Source organism: Leptopilina boulardi, unplaced genomic scaffold (genome assembly GCF_019393585.1).
Source record: "Leptopilina boulardi isolate dan_hultmark-lab unplaced genomic scaffold, ZJU_Lbou_2.1 LbouV2_195, whole genome shotgun sequence".
Classification (NCBI taxonomy): domain Eukaryota; kingdom Metazoa; phylum Arthropoda; class Insecta; order Hymenoptera; family Figitidae; genus Leptopilina; species Leptopilina boulardi.
In genome coordinates this window covers 186,505-204,299 of record NW_026137746.1, presented here as the reverse complement: position 1 = coordinate 204,299, position 17,795 = coordinate 186,505, and the positions used below count along the sequence as shown (strand labels likewise).

The window sequence follows — 17,795 nt, the reverse complement described above, 5'->3', positions numbered from 1 at the left end:
AAGAAGAAATGAATTTTATAAGATATTAGTAATATTAGGCTGCAGTCCCATGGCAGCGTTTTGCGTTGCGTTTTGTCACTAGACCCTGAGTGTAAACATAGCAAACATATATCTGCATCTCTTTTACACTCATGGTCTAGTGACAAAACGCAACGCAAAACGCTGCCATGGGACTGCAGCCTTAGCATATTAGTAAATGTCATTGAACAAACTTTTTATAGTTCACACATAAATACTCCTTCCAAACGTAAATATACATATTAATAAACTACGGATTCCACTAAGAATTAAGCGAAAGTTTTTTCTTAGTTTTTTTAATTTTTCTTAGTTTAGAATAAAAATAAGATTTTTTGGTTATGTTGTCATTTTTTAATTTAAAATACATGAAGAGCATTTTATTTTTTAAAATTAAAAGTACATTTTTAAGAATATTTAAGATTAATAAAGATATCAATATCATTTGTTTACACTGAAATGTAATCTTTTACATATATTTTCAATTAAAAAATAACAAATTCATTTTTATTCAAAAACATTAAACGGACTTGCCCGGATGAAATTATACTTGAAATGAAAAGCACTGACGAAATAGACGGCAACAGAATCCAACGGAATTGTCATTGTCATTGTGAATGACCCTTCAAAAAATCCACTTTCCACAAGTGGCACGGAGTCTGTCCAACAAGTGGCACGAACTAACGAACTTGCCACAAGTTGGACGGACTTCGTGCCACTTGTGGTACGAAACACCGCCACTTGCGTCCGAGACGCTCGTGAGCCGTACAGGCTTCCGTACATTTTTAGCTGTGAAACCGAGGAACGCGTTCGATGGTTTCGCTGTTTCCTTGTTTTTGAGTGACGATAAAACACACTGTACGATTCGATAGTTCGATGGTTCTCTGGTTTTACTTAGTTCTATCGTTATCGAAGTCTAAATTTTGTATTAAAAAAATAAATTTTAATTTAAAATCCGAAATATAATAATATATTTAAATTATATATTTGAGATATATCAGATATCTTATAATGTGTGCCTAAAAAATTATTTTATTTAAAAATAATAGTACAAAATATTATTTTGAAGTAAGTTGATTTGTTTGCATTTTATATTTGTACTATTGGGAACGGTGGTCTAGTAACAATCTAGTAACTTTGACCCATTCTCTCCCTCCATTTTGTTTTTTCTACTCTTTCTAACCTATTAATTGAAGAGAGACAAAGAAAGAAAATGGAGGGAGAGAATGGGTCCCCACCAGATGGCGTATTGCAGTTTAGCCGATCCCAATACTATTAATATTTTGTACTATTATTTTTAAATAAAATAATTTTTTAGGGACACATTATAAGATATCTGATATATCTCAAATATATAATTTAAATATATTATTATATTTCGGTTTTTAAATTTAAATTTATTTTTTTAATACAAAATTTAGACTTCGATAACGATAGAACTAAGTAAAACCAGAGAACCATCGAACTATCGAACCGTATAGTGTGTTTTATCGTCACTCAAAAACAAGGAAACAGCGAAACCATCGAACGCGTTCCTCGGTTTCACAGCTAAAAATGTGACGCGAACAAGATAGTTCGCTGGTGACTCGTAGGCGCTTCCGTACAGATTACATCAGTGATAAAAAAACATGTTAAAAACATTTGTTTTTTTTATACCAAAGATGTTAAAAAATGTTTGCATTGTGAAGTAGGTCATAGTTAAGTACAAACTAATCAACATTAAATATAGATAAGTTATGTTTATGTTTTAAATTCAATTATCAGATATAATAACTTATGTAATTATACATAAAAATGCCAAAAATTGTAAATACTGAAAGTGCATTCATGAAATCATGTGAAATTGCAAAAACTCTTAAAAGAACAAACAAAATAACAAGATGTACATATTCGAGAGAAAATTTATTATTAGCTGTTGAGGAGGTTAAAAAAGGAATGTCTGTTGCTGGAATGGCAAGAAAATACAATGTTCCAGAGTCGACAATTCGTTCAAAAAGAGATAATAAATATGCCGATAAAAAACCTGGACCAGCAACTGTACTTACTACACAGGAAGAAGATGAAATTGCCAATTGGATTTTTCTCTGCTGTCAAAGAGGTTTTCCTGTTACAAAAAATCAATTACTCGAAAGTGTTGAAGTAATTTGTCAAAAGATAAAAAGAGAAATTCCATTTAGTAATGGAAAACCAGGTAGAAGTTGGTTTGAAGGCTTTTTAAAACGTCATCCTCAAATATCAAAATCATTTTTTGACAACAGTTCTATAAATAAAGCAAATGTCACGGAAGAAAGTTTAGAAGAGTGGTTCGAGCAAATTTCAAGAAATCTTTCTTCTATTAATCTACTGTCAATTGAACCAAACAGAATTTTTAATTGTGATGAAATAGGTAATAATATCAATAAATGCCTCATTTTATAACCCTATTTTCTCTAAATTCCATATAATATTTTTATAGGATTCAAATTTTCAAAACATTAATTATAAAACCAGATTTTAAGGGTAGGTCTTAGTAAGGCAGCACCACCTATATCGAAACTAAAATTTTGGAAAATTATTAACAGTATTTAGGGTCAGCCGGGGTAAATACGAACGCTTTTAGTAAGTTTCAACAATAACATAAGTTTTTTCTTTAAAAAGACAATACTTCCGGTATTCTGGTGCATGAAGTTGTTACTTTACTTCCATAGAACAATTTTATGGAGTAGCAAAATTTTTTGATAAATTACAATCGCAGGAAACTTAGCGTTCGTATTTACCTCAATACTTTGCAACTTTCCTAAAATACCGGGGTAAATACGAACGCCACTGTATTTCAGAAAAATCTTAGGGAAAATAAATTTAAAGTATTGCAATTGTTAAACTTATATAAAAACTCAAAAAAATACGATAATAATGCATCATATATAAATACAAAAATCAAACAGGTTAAAAATTAAAATGCATTACACAATTAAAACCTTCAATAACTTTATCAAATCATAACGGATTTTTGCAAAACTTGCTACAGAAAGTATTTTGGAATGATTGAATGTAAATACAAAAATAAAAGTCAAATTTTTTAAATTCAAAATGGTGGATTCAATTAATTTTTTAATTCTCGTCCGCCATATTGGATCCGCCATTTTGAATTTTGAAAAACTGACTTCAAATTGGTAATCAGAGACCCCAAGAACCCTAGAATACCAAATTTTATTAACATCCTAAAAAAAAGTGGAACACTCCTTCGAGAGAACAGAGATTAAGTTTCTGCTTATTAATTACTAACGAGGATACATATAGAAAGAAAAACTTTTTTCTATGTACTTTTATAATGTTAAAATAATAGTGTAATCAAATAAGAAAAAATTATTGAAAATACCGTTCGCATTTACCCCGGTTTTCCAATTTTCTGGGGTAAATACGAACGGTCCACAGTGGACCAGGATCGCCGATTTTTGGCCAAAAATCCAAGTTTTTCACTTTTAAATAAGTAGTAAAGAGTTGTCCCTTTGTAATCTATAGTAATTCAAGAATTCATTACATAAATTATATGTAAAAATATTAAAAATTACGTCTTGTACAATTAGTTAAAGTTTGATTTTCAACTTAAAAAAATAATACGTTTCTTTTTGAAATATGTAATATATCTAAAAATTAATGAATTATTTTTAGTTCCATGCTTATTTTTTCTCATCTATAGACATATTTAAGTGAAAAGAGTCAATAACTGGTTTAAAAAAAATAATTTTATTAAAATACAGCGTCATTGTTGTTAACAAATAGCAGATATTTTGAGAATGTACTGACTTTGAATTGATCGTGCCGTTTTGTTCCGCTCAGAATTACAAAAAGTAAGGTATATAATTATTCTTCAGCATATAAACAATAATGCCAATATGCGCCTTTTCATATTTTTATGAAAAAAAGACAATAGTGCGCATGCCCCACATTGAGTCCATACTGTAATTACATTTTTAATCTAAAAAATTAACCAAATTTCATGAAACTTAGTATCCAAGGGTTTTCGGGGTCGCTGATTACGAATCCGGTGTTAGTTTTACAAAATTCAAAATGGCGGATCCAATATGGCGGACATCAAATTTAAAAATTGAATCTAGGGGTTTTCGGGGTCGCTGATTACGAATCCGGTGTTAGTTTTACAAAATTCAAAATGGCGGATCCAATATGGCGGACATCAAATTTAAAAATTGAATCTAGGGGTTTTCGGGGTCGCTGATTACGAATCTGTAGTCATTTTTTAAAAATTCAAAATGGCGGATCCAATATGGGGGACTTTTTTTAAAAAATTCATCGGATTCGCTTGAAAATCGGTACTCAGGGGTTTTCAGGGTCGCTGATCACGAATTCGATGTCACTTTTTAAAAAGTTAAAATGGTGGATACAGTATGATGATCATAGAATTTTTTTTATTGAGTTTCTAAAAGCTGACTGCAGATTTCAAATCAGCGACACCAAAAACCCTTAAGTAACGATTTTCAAGCCAACCCAATAATTTTTTTTTAAAACCGCCATATTTAATCAGCAATTTTAAATTCTTAAAAATTAACTGTAGATTTATAATCAGCGACCCCGAAAACATAAGGTAGCATACTTGATAGTAGTAAATATCTCCTAGTTTGAAAATTATGATTTTTGGCCAAAAATCGGCGATCCTGGCCCACTGTGCGGTCTGATATTATTAATAAAATTTTATAGAAGGCAAAAATGAAAAATAGTTTCTGTTCTAGTATTCATAACCAACAATTATAAATAATAAAACGAAATTTTAGCATCTTTTTCTTCAAATACGAGACAAAATACTGAAAGAGTGTCATCTTTGATTTTCAATCTTTTTTGCAATACTCGTTATCTTTGTTTATGCTGTTGCTAATTAACAAACGAAAAATGGGATAATACTTAGAATCTTTTCAAGAGGATCTGAGGTAAATATTCTCATGTCTAACTTATTTTTTAAAATTTTAATTAAGCTGAAATAATTAGCGTTCGGATTTACCCCGGCTGACCCTACTTGAAAGCAAGACAATAAAATACTTTTTCCTTTAGGATAATTGATTATTGTCAAGAAATATACCAGCTAAAACTTTTTTTGAGTTAAAATAATGAAAAAAAAATTAATGACGATAAATTAAATATGAGGGGCATTCTATTTTAAAATTATACCCCTAGTAAACAATTGACAATATAAGACATTTTTTAAATAATTATTTCTCCCATTTAATTAAATCAAATTACTTTTGCAATGAGTGGTTTCGAAAGAGAAATTTCTAAACTTTATTATTGTAAAAAAAATTTTTTAAAAAAACGTTTAATTAGCATAAAAAATTTAGTTTGAAGGTTAAACTTATAAATATCTCAAAACACGTTGTCTCCGATTTTGACAAAATCTATGTCAAAAGAAAGCTTAAATATTCTATTTTTTATTTCCGTAAAGTTTATAATTGACATTTTCGAGAATTTCCAGAAATTAATTAAAATTCTCAGATGTTTCGGAGGTTAAAAAGGATTGAAATTTATATGAATGGAGAACCATTTCTTTAAGAGCGGATTTTGTTTTTTAAATTTAATTTCCATTAACCTTACATTATTACATCATCATAAACTATTATTGTGGTATTTTGATTTCAGAAAAATTTATAAAAATTAAACTCAGGTTAGAGAGATTTTACTAAATATATTGATCTTTAGCTATTTGCAATTAAAAATTTTTCAAATTTAAAAAAATTATTAAGATTAAAATTGAAGTTTTAAAATTTATTTATTTAAAAATTTCGTAAAAACAAATGCCGCTGTATTTTAACAGAGGTTCTCTATTCATGCAAATTTCAACCCTTTTTAACCTTTGAAACGTCTGAGAATTTTAATTAATTTCTCGAAATCCTCGAAAATGTCCATTATAAACTTTACGGAAATAAAAAATAGAATATTTAATTAAATGGGAGAAATAATTATTTAAAAAATGTCTTATATTGTCAATTGTTTACTAGGGGTATAATTTTTAAATAGAATGCCCCATGAGCATATTTTTTTACGAAAACTTTTAAGATATTTTCTCGGAAATAACAAAAATGAATGCAATTTTCATTTGGAGAATTAATAAACACTAAAAAATATACCAGCTAAGATTCACCAATCACGAAAATAACAACAAAAACTTTTTTTTAACATAACCCATCAACACTATTTTACTGATTTTGAAAGCCATTTGGTAGATAATAAATGTCACAAGTTATTTTGTGATTCTGACAAGAGGAGGAGATTGGTGCTGTTGCTAACAAATGCAAATATATTATTTTCCAAATAACTGTCAAAATCAGTAAAAATAATGTCGATATGTTATGTTAAAAAAAAGTTTTTTTTTGTTATTTTCGTGATTGGTGAATCTTAGCTGGTGTATTTTTTTAGTGTTTATTAATTCTCCACATGAAAATTGCATTTTTTTTTGTTATATCCGAGAAAATATCTTATAAGTTTTCGTAAAAAAATATGCTCATATTTAATTTATCGTCATTAATTTTTTTTCATTATTTTAACTCAAAAAAAGTTTTAGCTGGTATATTTCTTGACAATAATCAATTATCTTAAAGGAAAATGTATTTTATTGTCTTGCTTTCAAGTAAATACTGTAAATAATTTTCCAAAATTTTAGTTTCGATATAGGTGGTGCTGCCTTACTAGGACCTACCCTTAATATTGAAATTTCGTTAACTTACCACAGATACATTTGAAGAGTAGAATGACAAAAGGGGACAAGCGCCAATTTTTCGAAATTGAGGTTTTTTCATTTTAAAAAATCAAGTAAATTCATTTACACATTTCCAGGCCTCGGATCGACTTTCAAGACACAAAAAAAGTCGTTTTAGTCGATTTATATTTAAAAAAAAAATCGTTTTTTTTATTTTAACAAAATTTAATTGGTTAATAAATATTTTACTTTAAATAACTAATGTTATTAGATATTAAATTCATTTTATTAATTCTGTAATGAGAATAATTCTATAATGAATATTATCAAGAAAATTTATTTCTATTTCATAATCGAATTAAAAAACAAATTTTCAAAATTTTATTTGAATAGACCAAATTTCTGAAAAAATTCTTAAAGTTCCATTTTTATAATTTTTTCAAGTCTGATTTAAGCAATATAATCGAATTAAAAATTTTGTCATAGTTTTTTTTAGTTTTGATGGTCAAAAAAATAATTTTTGAATAGTTAAAGTTAACATTTTTAGATATAATTAAATTTCAAATGATTTTGTTAATTAAAAAGTTGAGAAAAATTTGATCCTTGGAAGGAATAAAATAACATAAAAATTGTATGTTATTAATATTGTTTATTGTCACAAAACAAGAAACGACGTTTCGATGACTTGGTTCGTCATCATCTTCAGGTTAAATTTGTTAATCTTGACGATACCGGTCTAAAAACCTAACGTGCCAGCATAGTCTGTGCAAAATAAAATTTTAACGCTAAGATGTAACGGTTCAATTAATTTTTTGTAAATTTAACCTGAAGATGATGTCGAACCAAGTCATCGAAACGTTGTTTCTTGTTTTGTGACAATAAACAATATTAATAACATACAATTTTTATGTTATTTTATTCCTTCCAAGGATCGAATTTTTCTCAAATTTTTATTAAACATTCCGGAAGGGGAAATCCTTACTCTACAGATTTTGTTAATTTGCAGACAATATAATTAAATTTTACAGAATTGAAAATAATTTTTCAAATAACTTTTAGATAATATTTTTTAAAAGTAATTAAATTTTTAAAGATATACAATTGAAATTTTTGAAATTAATTGAACTTCAAGTGATTTTTAAATTCAAAATTTTTGATGATTTCACTAAAACATTTATTAGAAATTTCAGACAAAAATACAATAATTTGAAAACTTTTTAAGTGAAAAATGGTTTTAGATAGTTGAATTTTCGAAGAATATTATAAAAAATCATTAAAAATGATTGAATTTCAGGAGAATTATAATTAAAATTATAAAAATTTCAAAAAATTTTAGAAATAATTAAATTTTAGAAGCTTTTAAATTGAAATTTTTAAAACTAATTGAATTTCAAAAGATCTTTGTTTTTCAATTTTTGAAATTAAGATTAATTTAATCTTCAAAATTAATACTACAATATCAAACGATATTAAATTTACTACAAAATCCACATCTATTTTTTTCTGTTTAATGGATTTTTAATAGAATTGTAATATTTAAAAGTAATATTGAAAAACAAACTAAGATCAGGGTTGTCCGCTTCACGTAGAATGCAACAATATAGAAATGTAATGACTTTAATTTTATAATACAAAAAAAAATATGGAAAATTTTACCTTTAATGTTAAAGTTTTGAGAAATTTTGTTGATCTTATACACGAATAAATTCTCGTCATATTTTAATTTGTTTTTTAAAAATAAAATGTAAAAAGTAGTTTTGAAAATTTGTTACCCTTTAACAATAGTTAAATAAATAGAATGAAATGTTCAAAATTTATCAAATTATAGAGAAGGGTAGATTATGCGATCGCATAATTGCATTATTTTCTAAAATCAAGTAAAACTATAATACTATTATGTTAGTTTGTATTTTGGACCTTTTGCAATACGTTTTTAAAGCGCATAATATTGCATAATTTATATGTCATTGCATAAGTTTACTTTTTGCTTCCTCGTGGAGGAAGCTTTGTACTCCTTTCGTTTATAAAAATTTTCAAAGTGGCGGAAACAAATTTTTCTATATATAGAAACATGTTATATGAGATCCTGATCAAATGTCCGGATGTATGTATGTGTGTGTGGATCCCTTTTTTGTTTAGAAGATAACTTTAACAGGTTTTAATGGATTTAGATAAAATTTGGTAGGCTTATTTATCATATTAATATCTGAAAACTGACCAAAGGATTTTAAAAAATACCCAAAAAAAAAAATTTATCGTCTTTTTTCCAAAATTTTTTTTTAATCGAAAAAATTTTTAAATAGAAAAATTTAAGGTTATATATAATAAAATCGTATTCCTTACGTCAAGACAAATCGATTGGTATATATAAAGTATAGTTTTAATTTAAATTTAAAGAATTAATGAAAGTTAAAAAATAAAAAATTCACATTTTGGCTATAAAATTTTGTGATTATTTAAATTTAAGTTTATAGATGAAATAATTGTATTCCTTGCATGAAAACAAATCGAATGGGATATATAAAGTTTACATTTGAGGTAAATTTAATAAATTAATGAAAGTTAAAAAATAAAAAATTCACATTTTAGCTGATAAATTTTGTATTTATTTAAATTCAAGTTTAAATATAAAATAATTGTGTTCCTTGAATTGAAACGAATCGATATTATTGTAAATAATTATAAATTATATTTTTCAATAATTTTTATAAATTTCAGCTAAAATGTGAATTTTTGATTTTTTAACTTCCATTAATTCTTTAAATTTAACTCAAATGTATAGGTACTTAAATTTTTATATTATTATATTATTTTTGTATGTTTATTTCAATGTTAATGCTTTCTCCACGAGGAAGCAAAATGTTCATGTAATGAACATCTGAATTTACAACTTGTTTTACATAATGACCGCATACTTGGCTCAAAATTGCCAAAATAGTGCTTTTTTAACTAAACCGAGAAAAAATTTTTTTTGTTAGTCTCTTTATTAAATTAAAAAAATTTTTTACATAAATTAATCATAAATGAATACTCATAGGAAAAAATTTTTTTGTTATATCGCTTTTACAGAATTTTTTAAAAATGATTTGATTTCAATGAAATATGGCTTATTTTCTTCAGAAAATGATTCTCTACAACTTCACCGTGGGGATTTTTAAACAAGCAGGCCGTTTGGAAAATACAGCTATTTGTTGAAAAGAAAAATTTGAATTTTTTAAAACAAATAGCCGTATTTGATAAATGGCTTGCTTGTTTAAAAATCCCCACGGTGAAGTTGTAGAGAATCATTTTCCGAAGAAAATAAGCCATATTTCATTGAAATCGAATTATATTTAAAAAATTCTGTAGAATCGATACAACAAAAAAAAGTTTTCCTATGTAAATTGTATAAATAAATAAATTTTGCAGGTTTAAAATTTTTTTCTTGAAAATTAATATCTCATCTTTCAGAAAGTACAATTAATAATATTATTTTAATTATTTAAATGTTAATTAATTATTTTTTTCTAGAGGTCTGCATTTCCATGGATAAACGTCCTTAACTCATTAGTTCAAGCCACTAGTTTTGGCATGTTAACATGATTTTTAGAATTTGATATAAAAAAAATAGCGATTAAAAATACATATTCCAAATTAATTTTTTTAAACGCTGCATAATTTTGAAAAATTAAACTTTTTTTAATTGCATAATTTTAGCGCATAATGCCGCATAATCGTGCATATTTTAAGCGCATAATTAGAGGGTCTCTAAATGCATAATCTACCTTTCTCTATTAAATTAATATATTTTATAAAATAATAAATTTTTGATTAATTTTAAGTTTATATTAAAAATGTAATATCTATATTAATAGGACTTCCTTTGAATCCGGAAACTCCGCCAAAATTTTCATCAAAAGGATCAAAAATTGATCATAACACAGTGAACAATAACCAAAAGAAAGAAAATATTTCTATATTAATAGCAGGTAATGCCGCAGGTGAGCTTGCTTCAACCTTTATTCTTTTTCCTGAAGAATCATTATCAAAAAAAGCTGCACCATTAATACCAACTGAATTTCCTTTCGGCTATAGTGAAAATGGATCAATGACATCAAAAAATTTCTATGAATTTATTGTAAATGCATTTGATCCTTGGTTAACTAGAAATAGAGTAAAACGTCCCGTACTTTTATATATCGATGGTCACAAATTTCAATTGACATTTGATATTAGCAAATTTTGTACAGAAAATGAAATTGAACTTATATCATTGCATCCAGACGCCACTAATATTTTAACTCCTTTGTGTAAATCGTTCTTTCATGATTTCGAAACTCGATGGAAAGAGGTGAAAACTAATGTTACCTATGATTTTACAAAAACAAAGCAATTTATTTCAGTTCTCAAACAAACGTTAGACACTCTTAATGCGAAAGAAGTTTTACCAACTAGTTTCATGGAATATGGATTATATCCTTTAAAAGTTGACTCTACAAATTTTACCGAAGATTCTAATTGCAATGAAAATGCAATTGAATATACAAATGATAATAATAATTGGGAGCGTTTACAAATTTTAGAAAGTTTGATAAGTGAAGATAAGCTTTACACTTTCAGGCAAAATGAAAGTCCTGAATGGAAAGGGGAAATAAAAGACGAAAGTCTATTTGAAATTTGGTACAAATTGTCGAGTTCATGTATTGAAAGAATACATGATACAAGTAATATAGAGGTAAATCATTTTCTTTTGGAAAAATACGAATAAATGCAAAAAAAAAAAAAAAACAAAATGTATTAATTTAATTTTCATTAGATGAATGACCCGCTCAGTTATCCTGAGGAAGTTGATAATTTTGAAAAAATGGATTTCCAGTTTATAAAAGTGGAAAATGACGACGAACTCAATGAAGTTTATGCATAAAATAATTAGATGTTAGTCAATATTTTTTAATAAAAATTTCACAAATATGACTGAAATATATATATAAATTATTTAAAATAAAATAAGATTTTGAATAACCAAATTTCTCATTTTCTGTATAACCTAAACATACCCAGAATTAGTTTTATAATTTTTGTTTTTTATTTTTACTTTTTTTAAGATAAACTTTTTTTCTAAACAAAAATCATTATTAACAAATATAATTTCAATATAATTTTTTTCTTTAGATAAGTTAAATTTCTGTTGACCAAAAACGAAATTAAATTGAAAAAAATAATTTTATAAAAGAGGAAAGTAATGTATATATATATATAGTGTATAATTAATAAATTTTTAACGATTACAAAATTTAATATAAATTATTAGATAAAAGCAGTTCATCAATTACGTTACACATAATGCGATCTTTAATATTGCAAGAGTCGAATCCTTCCTGGTCGGATCCTGTCGTATCCATAGATTCCATAATATCAGTATTTATTCCAAGTTTCGAATCTAATTCAGACATATCGGGAAGAATTTGTAAAGCGTGGCTCAATATTTCCTGAACCTATAAAATAAAAAAAATTTATTATATTTATATTTATTATATATTTATGGGTGATTCTCTCAAAAAGAACAAATTATTTGTGCACAATTTTGGACGAGGTTTTTGTTAAAAAATAATAACATTAATTTCAATTAATAAACATTCTCCCAGCCATACGATAAAATTCAACAAATTTTTATGGGATCACTAAAGAAAATTTCAAAAAAATGGCAAACAACTGAATTATTGAATGAAAACTAGTGTTAAAACTCCATTCCGTAACTCCATTCCGTAACATCAGTTTTTATTCAATATTTCAGTTATTTTACCTTCTTTTAAAATTTTCTTTAGTGGTCCGATTGAAAATTGTTAAATCCTAACGTATGGCTGACAGAATTTTAAATAATTTCAATTAATTTACATATTTTTTAACAAAATATCTTAAAAGCGTAATTTGTCCTTTTTGAGAGAATCACCCTTATACACAAATTTTTTCTTAATCATATAGGGAAACAAATTAATAAAATCATTAGGAAATTTATATTATTTTACTATTTATTTTATATATATTTTATTAATTAGTTTTTGTGTACTGTGATGGAATAATTATTGTATTTAATTACATAAAATAGAACTTACTTTATCGAGATGTTTTTCAAAGCGCTCTTTAGTTTCGATTCTTTGTCTTTTTTGTACTTCCATCATAACTCTTAAGGTTTCTCGCGCTTGATGAGGTCGAAATTCATTTAATAAGTGATGAATATGTATAAAAAGTAAACTTAAATCTTCAACCTGCAAATGTATAAAAAATTTCTTAATACTTCTTATATATATATGGGGCCATTCATTAATTACGTAAGGACGATTTTGGCTAATTTTGACCCCCCTACCCCCATGTAAGAATACATAAGATTTTTCGGACCCCCCCTCCCCCTTCTTACGTAAGTTTTTAACAATATTAATGTAATTGTAAAATTAATAACAACAATACAAATGGAAAATACTTGGCAAAATCTTACGTAAGATTAGCTTCTACCCCCCCTCCCTCCGACGTAAGACCATGTAGAAATTTTATAAACCCCCCCTCCCCTTAAGGACCCTTACGTAATTAATGAATGGCCCCTATGATGTATTCCATGCCAAAGTGGAATCTGCAATTGCATCTCCGATTTTTATGAGATTTTTTTTTTTTTTAGTACTAATTGAGACTAGCTTCCATGATTTTTTTCAAATTTTTTTAGCAAGCCGTTTTTGAGTTATGGAATTTTGAAAATTGGAGAATTTTCATGACTACTTTTAATTTTTGAATGCTGGTAACCCTTCCTTAAAAATGCATCAATTTTAAAAGTTTTTTTTTTCAAAATGTGTGTTTTTAAACGTACTTTTCAAAAAAAAAAAAAAAAAAACGAAATTTTTTTTAAACGATATTACTATCAAATTTTTGAATTTTAATGATAAAAAGTCATTTTTCTCATTTGACGTACTGATTGATTTTTTTCAACATTTTTTCAAAAAAACTACTTCTTTTTATGAAACTTTTAAGCCTAGCCCGATAATGGGCAAACAATTTTTACAATATTTTCGGACTTTTTCAAAAAATTTTGAATTTTTTAAAAATATTTTTGGTTTTTTTTTATACTACGTACTTTTATGTATTTTGATGCGCTGATTACGAAAATCATAGTGACAATATCCAAAAAATTTGATTTTTATGGTGAAAACCATAAAAAAAAGTCCCAAAATTAATGGTTTTTTTCGTTTATTAAGTAAAATATGCAAAATTAAAAAAAAAACTTTCAAACAAAAGTTATAGAACTTATTAAAATACATTTTTTTTTTCTCTTAAGCTGTTATATGTCATATCGGACTTCTGACAGTTCTGGTATATACGTTTCGGTTAAATGACAATTCTGTTATATGTCAATTGGGGAATATTTATGCGCCTCCTTTTTACCTTCAACACTTAAAAAAATTGTTAGAACTAAAAAACCAATAATAAAACAATATTTTTGAAAAACTTTGAGGTTCTAAAACATTTCTCCAAAATATAAATAAAATCGGACTTATATACTTTTCACAGAAAAAAATTTAATTTTGTTTTCTTGTTTTATCGTCCTTTTCTCTGTCCCGTTAAATAATATTCAATTTTCTTTTAATTTCTTTTTTTCTAAAAATTTTGATTTCATTAAATTTCCTTTTATTTATTGTAAATTAAAAATTTTTTATTACAAACTAGAGTAAATACATCAATTACGATGCGTTCATAAAAAATAACAATTATTACTATTATATTTAATAGAACTGTTGCTAAATGATTTTAAAAAATTATTTTTATCTTTTTTTTTGATACAATTACTAATAAAAATGCACATTTAAATAATTATTAATTTATTTAAGATCACATTTTTTCCTCGCCGTAATTGAAACATTTTTAAGATTTCCATTGACTTTAATTACGGCGGGCAAAGTATCTTCAAAATACACGTAATATCGGTCACCGTAATTGATACAAACGCGCCGTAATAGAAAATTACGATATTACTTTTAATTTTTCATATTTGTTTAAATAATCGATTTTTATAAAGTTAAATTTTTTTTTTAATATCTAAAAAAATGACGACTTTTCTATTTGAAAGTTATTTTGACTCGAATCCCGCCGTAATTAGTACATTTACCCTAGTAAAAAATTTACAATTTTTCCCGTAATTTTTTTTTTTATTTTGAAAATTCTTGATTTTTCTTTCCAATTTTCTCTTCAACATTGTATTTCCATAAATTTTCTAAATTTTTTTAATTTTCAAAAATTCTCAAGTTATTAATTTTTTTTCCTATTTTTTTCTGAAATTTTCTTTTTTTTTTGTCTTCTTTGATTTTTCTTCTTTAAAAACTTCGATATGTTTAAATATTATTCCCTCTCAAATTCTCCTTTCATTTTATGAATTCTTAAAATTTATTTATTTTATCAATTAATTATTTAATTCCTAAACTTTATCAGAACTATCAATTTTTTTTATATAACTATGGCAATGTTTTTGTTATTAATTCAATTATTAAAAAAGTATTATTGATAATGTTTTAATTTAACACTTGTAAGCTTTAAATTTTTTTTATATTTATGTTTTAATATATTTGGGTTTTTTGAAAATTTATTACGAAGTTTCGTAATAAATAATGATAATAATTTGTTTTTAACAAGTTTAAGAATATATAAAACTTTCAATAATAGTCTATTTTTTGTTATTAATAACAATTATAGTAAAATCAGGAAATGATTTTTATAAGTCAGGGATTTCAACAAAATTTCAAAATTTCAACAAAATTAAATAAAAATATATTCTTCACAATTAAATACTACATCGAAAAACCCTACACAATAAACTATTTACTAGAAAATTATCTTCATAAACTCTACACAAATAAACTCAACATATTAAGATTTAGAATTAGAAAAATGAAAAAAAAAATTTTTTATAATTCTACACAAATAAATATTACATTAGTAAATTCTACGCAGCTATAAAAAATAATAAATTAAATTCGACACAAAAGAAAAGATTATTTTCATGTGTTGAATTTAATCTATTATTTTTTATAGCTGCGTAGAATTTACTAATGTAATATTTATTTGTGTAGAATTATAAAAAAAATATTTTTATTTTTCTAATTTTAAATCTTAATGTGTTGAGTTTATTTGTGTAGAGTTTATGGAGATAATTTTCTAGTTAATAGTTTATTGTGTAGGGTTTTTCGATTTAGTATTTAATTGTATAGAATATATTTTTATTTATTTTTGTTGAGAATTGACTCGTGTACAGTTAGCGGTGCAGTATTTTCTTGTGTAAAGTTTTCTCGTTTTGAATTTAATTATTTTCATTTTATATGTTTATTTGTGTTGAATTCGTACCACCCCCAATAAACCTAAAAAACGATTTTTTAAAGGTTTTTTTTTTTTTAAATTTTTTATGTACATTTTTCTCAAAAATTCGTAAAAACGCCGTGTTTTTGGGTCAATTTACCCCTGTATAAAAAAATAGGGGGTAGAAATATGAAATTTTAAGGGTTTATTCTTTAGTTTTTTAAATAAGGAAACGAATTATCTTTGGTTTTTTTAAAATAGGTTCGATAGATTTCGAGAAAAGCCGTGCACCAGTTTGAAAAATGTGTTTTCGAGAAAAACGTGTTTAAAGTTTTCTTAACATAATACATTGAGCTAGGACTATCAAACAATTTTTGTTTTTTTTTACATATTAAAAAAAACGTTTTGGAACAGTAATTTTATGATACTAAGAAACATTTTCAAGCAAAAAATCGATATTCTTTGAATTTTAAACCAGAAAGTCTTCTTAAAATTATAAACCCTCAGTCAATTTCTTTCAAATTTTTTTTTATCCTAAAAAGCAAACACCTGTTGAATTTTTTTTACATGTTAAAAATAATTCGCAATTTTAAAAATTTATAACTTTTTGAAGACGACTCGTTTTATTTGTCAACTTGTTTAATTGAAAAGCTTGGTTCTTGAAGTTTATTTAGACAGAGTTTCAATACTGTGCTTAAAAAAAAAAAAAATTTTTTTTATTGAAATGTTAAAGGTTCCAGAGATATGACCATAAAAATGTACTATTTCAAAAAAGTACTATAAAAAACGTAATTTTTTAAATAATTAGAAAATTGTTCATTGAATCATTTTTCGAGAATATTTTTGATTATATTACCTTTTCCGCTCTTCGAGGACTATCCGGACATTGTACTAAAAGATCAATTAAATCCAAAAAGTTGACAAGCAACGAATGATTTAATTTTCTTAATTCTCTTCGTCTATCGAAATGTTGAGGATAAAGCCTTTTAATTCCTTGTGTTTCAAGTGGTCTTATTATCGTATCATCCATATTAAAATTACTTCCAAACATCATGTAAGTATCATGAATTGGTGGTGGAGGACGAGGTGTTCTTCCTCGTCGAACATTTTCGTCAGTATACAAACTCACATACTGACTTGGTGGCATTGGCAAAGAGCTAACCTGAATAGCTTCTGGTGCTGACATTTTATCACTCAAAAATTCTTACTTAAGTTTTTTCTGAGACACAAATTGTTTAATTATAATAGCATAATTTTAGACTTATAAGGAAAATATCTTGAAAAACATGCTACTGATTCTCAATACTTTGATGAGGGTTTTACTTCAAGAAAATAAATTTACAACCTTGTTTTTTTATAGAGAAATCGTAATAAATAGTATCAATTAATAATTGACACAAGAATTAAGTAAAATATTATTGACAAGTGTAGTGAATGTAGGTAAACTTCTTCTTAAATGACTTAAAGCTTTGCCAACTGTCAGAAATGTTAAAATTGGTAAACAAACTCAGTAGAATGACCATAAATAATTCAGTTTTCAGAGATAGAGAGCGACATGTTAAATTTTGACAACACACGATAAAGGTCTTTCTACACTACGGGTCAAACGAAATCGAGGTATGTACTGACTTCATAATGTTAATTTTAAGTCGGGTATACAATTGGCAGTTCTAACGTGTACGTATGACGTCACACGACAAGTTCCAATAAAGGCCTTTCTCCAATAGGATCCTAAACTCTTGCGTTGCGTATGCATCGCGTCGGTTGCTATTGGCAACCAATGCTAAAA

The 17,795-nt window shown here is 25.8% G+C and overlaps 2 protein-coding genes across 4 annotated transcripts; one reads left to right on the top strand and one right to left on the bottom strand.

Moving 5' to 3' along the window:
- The first annotated feature begins 1,423 nt into the window (after positions 1 to 1,423).
- Positions 1,424 to 11,703, top strand: LOC127278152 (uncharacterized). 3 transcript variants are annotated; one of them, XM_051299714.1, is made up of 4 exons: positions 1,424 to 2,401; positions 10,552 to 10,665; positions 11,080 to 11,411; positions 11,493 to 11,703. In XM_051299714.1, the coding sequence occupies exons 1-4, from the start codon at positions 1,810 to 1,812 to the stop codon at positions 11,598 to 11,600; spliced, it is 1,146 nt and encodes a 381-aa protein (XP_051155671.1). In that variant the 5' UTR covers positions 1,424 to 1,809; the 3' UTR covers positions 11,601 to 11,703. The 3 variants fall into 3 exon arrangements, with proteins under 3 accessions (XP_051155671.1, XP_051155670.1, XP_051155669.1); XM_051299713.1 differs by having other exon boundaries at positions 1,425 to 2,401; positions 10,552 to 10,677; XM_051299712.1 differs by having other exon boundaries at positions 1,429 to 2,401; positions 10,552 to 11,411.
- Positions 11,704 to 11,916: 213 nt separating this feature from the next.
- On the bottom strand, positions 11,917 to 17,556 carry LOC127278154 (mediator of RNA polymerase II transcription subunit 7). Its single transcript, XM_051299715.1, has 3 exons — positions 16,863 to 17,556; positions 12,790 to 12,942; positions 11,917 to 12,171 (listed from the first exon to the last, which is right to left on the bottom strand). Exons 1-3 carry the CDS (start codon positions 17,190 to 17,192, stop codon positions 11,971 to 11,973), a joined length of 684 nt encoding a protein of 227 aa, XP_051155672.1. The 5' UTR covers positions 17,193 to 17,556; the 3' UTR covers positions 11,917 to 11,970.
- Positions 17,557 to 17,795: the final 239 nt, after the last annotated feature.